The sequence below is a fragment of the Babylonia areolata genome, chromosome 21 (assembly GCF_041734735.1).
Source record: "Babylonia areolata isolate BAREFJ2019XMU chromosome 21, ASM4173473v1, whole genome shotgun sequence".
NCBI lineage: Eukaryota > Metazoa > Mollusca > Gastropoda > Neogastropoda > Buccinidae > Babylonia > Babylonia areolata.
This window is the reverse complement of record NC_134896.1, coordinates 22,617,775-22,622,774: the sequence shown is the minus strand read 5'-3', so window position 1 is coordinate 22,622,774 and position 5,000 is coordinate 22,617,775. Positions and strand designations below refer to the sequence as shown.

General features: G+C 40.2%; 1 protein-coding gene across 4 annotated transcripts in view; it reads left to right on the top strand.

The window, feature by feature from the left end:
* Nucleotides 1-5,000, top strand: part of LOC143296395 (papilin-like) — a 483,755-nt gene that overhangs the window by 474,617 nt on the left and 4,138 nt on the right. For all 4 annotated transcript variants that reach the window (XM_076608287.1, XM_076608288.1, XM_076608289.1 and 1 more), the window contains 2 exons: nt 1,644-1,867; nt 3,210-3,427. In XM_076608287.1, coding sequence (XP_076464402.1) covers nt 1,644-1,867; nt 3,210-3,427 — 442 coding nt within the window. The remainder of the gene's footprint in view (nt 1-1,643; nt 1,868-3,209; nt 3,428-5,000) is intronic.

The following is a 5,000-nucleotide window of genomic DNA, read 5'->3' as shown; positions in this document are numbered from 1 at the left end:
ACATGTTGAATGACTGTGATTTCCGTGTATTGTTTATGTGTTTTACACCATAAATGAATTTCTCTTGTTGAGATAAAAAGTATTCTGTAATCTGTGATCTGTCTTTTGTGACAGAAAGAAGTCATTCACTACAACAAAAGCCTCCAACCCGTGTCTTTAGCAGAACTGGTTCCGTCAACCTGAGCTCTGCTCAGTGCAACTTGAAAATGAACACTAATGATACCAGTCAAAATGCTGTTCAACAAGAAAGAAACACGCAGTTGCTTCCGATAATAATAGTTGCTTCCAATAATCACACACTCCACTTTTACAACATCTGAACATTGTATATACTTGTCGAACTGTTTGCGCTTTCGTCCGTGCCCGACCAACGCATTCGTACATCATAAGTAACAACAACATACACGCGCCCAACGCTCGGTTTATATCACATATTGACGTAAGCTTACAGTAGAGCCAACAGCAAAGTGAGAGCAGTATATTCAATGGTTTCTCCTCCATTGCAGTGGGAAGTCATTTTTACAGCACAGTCTTTTGTGAAGGACTACGACTCTCAAACGAGGAGGCAAGATTGCACTGGCTCTTAGTGCAGCAGCCCTCGGGGGCTAGTTGGCCTTTTGGGAACCATCCCCAACGCCGACTGTCCTAAAAACCCTCTTGGCCGAGAGAGTGGAGATGTAACGTGGGCAAGACACTCTCCACTGTAATCAAATTCTAGCCCAGAATTGTGTGTGTGTGTGTGTGTGTTGGAGCTCATGTACGTTTATATGTATCTGACTGTGCTTTCATATCTGTGAAACTGAATGTTTGGTGCATATCTGTTATGCATGTGTGGGTGTATGTGTGTCTTCATGTTTTACATTTATTTGCTTATTTATCATCATTGTTGTCTTATTTATTTATTTTTTTTATTTTTTATTATTATTATTATTATTATTATTATTATTATTACTACTACTACTACTACATTTTTATATTATGATTATTATTTATTTATATATATATTTATTTATTTATGTAAGCTTATCTATTATTTATTCACCTTTTTTTTCTTTTTTTTTTCAAGGCCTGACTGAGCGCGTTGGGTTAGGCTTCTGGTCAGGCATCTGCTTGGCAGATGTGGTGTAGCGTATATGGATTTGTCCGAACTCAGTGACGCCTCCTTGAGCTACTGAAACTGAAACTGAAACTAGCCCGGACAGATTTGGACAGCAGATCCCTCCTCTGCTGTTCTGGTGGTCATAGTCGGACACGACACTCTCAAATACACAGTAATTCAAAGTACAACCTCACCTCACCTCACCTCAGGCCCATAACTACAAAGTCGTCGTTGGGGGAAACCTGAGGACCGCAGACGCAACCTCCCTTCTCCATCTGTCTCTGTCAGCATCCGCCGGCAGCAGCTCACGTGTATGGAGTCCGGTCCATTGTTTGATATTCTCATGCCAGTTCTTCCGCAGTCTTCCTCTTCTTCTCCCGCTCTCGATGGTGCCTTGCATGATTGTTGTAGACAGACTGGTGTGTCGAGTGTTGTGTCCAAACCATATCAGCTGGCGTCTCTTCACAATTGAAAGGTACAACGATAACAACAACGATGATAGTAATAAATGCTGTTATATTGTTGTGTCTGCGACTGGTTCCAGACATCTGCCGCCAGCCCAAGGTGATAGGGCCTTGCAGAGGCGGGTTCCAGCGATACTTCTACGACGCTGCCAGCGGCGCCTGCCGCCAGTTCATCTACGGCGGCTGCCAGGGCAACCTGAACAACTTCGGCACCCAGCAGGCCTGCCAGCAGAAGTGCGCCAGCCACGGCTCCTCGTCGGCTTCTTCCTCTTCCGGGGTTGGGCCTGGAAGTCGGTCCAAGGAGGTAATGGATGGGGTGTGGGTTTGTGGAGGAGGTGCGGGGGGTGGGGGGGGGGGGGTGACTTCCCGATTCGCGCTATTCCCTAGTTCACCTTTTTTTTTTTCTTAAGATTTGCTCCCCTATTCCCGGTTTCGCATATCACTGATGGAGTGTGTTCCCGATTCGCCGTTTGGGGTTCGCCTGTATACTCAAATTTTTTGTTGTTGTTTTGTGAGTGAGTGAGTGAATGTGTGTGTGTGTGTGTGTGTGTGTGTGTGTGTGTGTGTGTGTGTGTGTGTGTGTGTGTGTGTGTGTGTGTGTGTGTGTTTGTGTCTGTGTGTGTGTGTGTGTGCTGTTGTGTGTGTGTGTGTGTGTGTGTGTGTGTGTGTCTGTCTGTGTGTGCTTGTGTGTGCTTGTGTGTGTGTGTGTGTGTGAGCGTGTGTATGTGTGTGTGTGTGTGCATCTGTGTGTGTGTGTATGTGTGTGTGTGTGTGTGTGTGTGTGTGTGTGTGTGTGTGTGTGTGTTTTACAAATCAAGAATTTCGATGTCTTTATACCACAGTATGCTGCCTGTTAAGAGTTTACAGGACGAAATACATCTTTTTAGACAATTGAGTAAAATACAATACTGGCAGAAACAGATCCTTTACCGACATAACGTCGTCCAAATGACAAGCCTAGCGAATTGATCTTTCTAAAAAGAATTACAGCCAAGGCTGGCGAAAGTTTTAGTTTCAGTTTCAGTAGCTCAAGGAGGCGTCACTGCGTTCGGACAAATCCATATACGCTACACCACATCTGCCAAGCAGATGCCTGACCAGCAGTGTAACCCAACGCGCTTAGTCAGGCCTTGAGAAAAAAAATGCTGGCGAAAATTGTTCACGAATGTTTCTCTTCATAATAATTATGCTCGTGTTTATGTTTTGTCGTCTTGGAAACCTTTAAGGTTTTATGACAATGAACTGTTCTATTCTGTTCTGTTCTATTCTGTCCTGTTCTATTATATTCTATATTCTATTATGTTCTGTTCTGTTCTATCATGTTCTGTTCTGTTCTATTATGTTCTGTTCTGTTCTATTATGTTCTGTTCTGTTCTATTATGTTCTGTTCTATCATGTTCTGTTCTGTTCTATTATGTTCTGTTCTATCATGTTCTGTTCTGTTCTATTATGTTCTGTTCTGTTCTATTATGTTCTGTTCTATTCTATTATGTTCTGTTCTACTCTGTTCTGTTGTAGTCTGTTCTGATCTATTCTGTTCTGTACTAGTTCGTTCTATTCTATTCTATTCCTATTCTACCCATCACCACATTATACAATACAACCCCCCACCCCTCCCCCCCCCACCCCCGTCCCGATACCTCTAGGTCTGCAAACTGAACCCAGACGCCGGCACCTGCCGGGGCTACGACATCAAGTGGTACTATGACAGCTTCGTCCAGCGCTGCCAGAGGTTCGTCTACACGGGCTGCGACGGCAACGGCAACCGCTTCAGCAGCGAGGCTGAGTGCCTGCAGTTCTGCCGGACGGACGCCGGGGACGCCAATGTGGTGGTCACCCCTGCCCCCTACCCAGCCCTCTGGAGGTGAGTTGTCGTTTGCTGTTGTTGTGGTGGTGGTGGTGGTGGTGATGGGGTTTGTTGGCAGCAAAACTGGCACAGAGCCCCTCAACGACAAAATAAAATAGAGGGAATACCGTTGGTTGTTGTCCTGAGTTTTTTTTGTTAACTCACTCAGTACGGCCAGTCCTCTCTTCTCCTCTACACAGACCCCTCGGATGTCCAGTGGGTGTCTGAATGACCCAGCCTTTAGCTTCCGTCGTCAGAATTGTGGTATTCTTTGTCAACATTCACCTCTTCAGTATAAGAGCCTTCACTTGCAATTTTTTGATGATGGTAATTGGGGTGAAACGCTGTTAACGTCGTCTCTTTCGCCGTTCGTATGGAGAGAGTTAAAGCTTGAGTCAGATTGGCTTTTTTTTTTTTCTTTTCTTTTCTTCTTCCTTTTGGCCACTTTTTGACGTTCTAACACTCGTGTAATGGACAATATTTCACAAAAGGTAATGTTTAAAAAAAATTGCGATCTCCAATTTGTATATAACATCTTTTCTTTCTTCTTTTTTCTTTTTTACATTTTTCAAACATGGGGGAAATTTTTGTTTTGTATTCGTTAATCAGTTTTGATTATTGATAATATCGGAATTGGATAATATTCTTTTCAAAGTTTGTTTTAACTCATTGTTTTAATTCATTCGTGATATATTGGGTTGTTGGGTTGTTGTTGTTGTTTTTTTCTTTCTAACCGTAGGATTTTCACTTTTTTTAAACCTCGGTTGTGGTATTTTGTTGAATCAAGTGTACTGTGGAATAATTTGATTCCTTTAAAAAAGAAAAAAAAGATTGATACTGGTTGAGACTTATCATTACATTGTGTTAGCCATTATCTTTGCAATGTTAACAGTGTTCCTTTTTCCTAAAAGCAATGGCTAACAGATTGCTGATTTGTATTTACAGTTCTACACTTTGATATTGATGCTGTTTATAATCATGTATTGTATTCATTGAATTCACTGACTACTCATGCAGCTAACATTTCAATTTTTTTTTCTTCTTCACTTGCCAACAGAATATACCGGCACCCACACATGTTCACTGTTAACTGATTGCATGCTACATTATGTAAATTTAAAATGCACATTTTTTTAATATTTTCCCTTTTTCTTGGCTCTTCCTTCTTATTTTTTTTATTATTATTTCAGTGTGTTTTCTTGTTTTGTGTTGTTTTTTGTTCTTTTTATTTATTTGTTTATCATTATTATCATTATCATCATCATCATTATTATTATTATTATTATTATTATTATTATCATTATTATTATCATTATATCATCATCATCATCATCATCATCATTATCATTATATCATCATCATTATTATTATTATTATTATTATTATTATTATTATTATTATTATCATCATCATCATCGTCATTATTATCTCATTTGTTTAGATCTGAACATTTCATTTTATTATTATTATTATTATTATTATTATTTGTTTATATCTGAACATTTCATTTTATTCTTATATTTATTCTTTGTCTGTTTTGCTGTTCCATCTGTTTGGTTGCATTTATTTCTTCTCAGTTTTCTTTATTTTT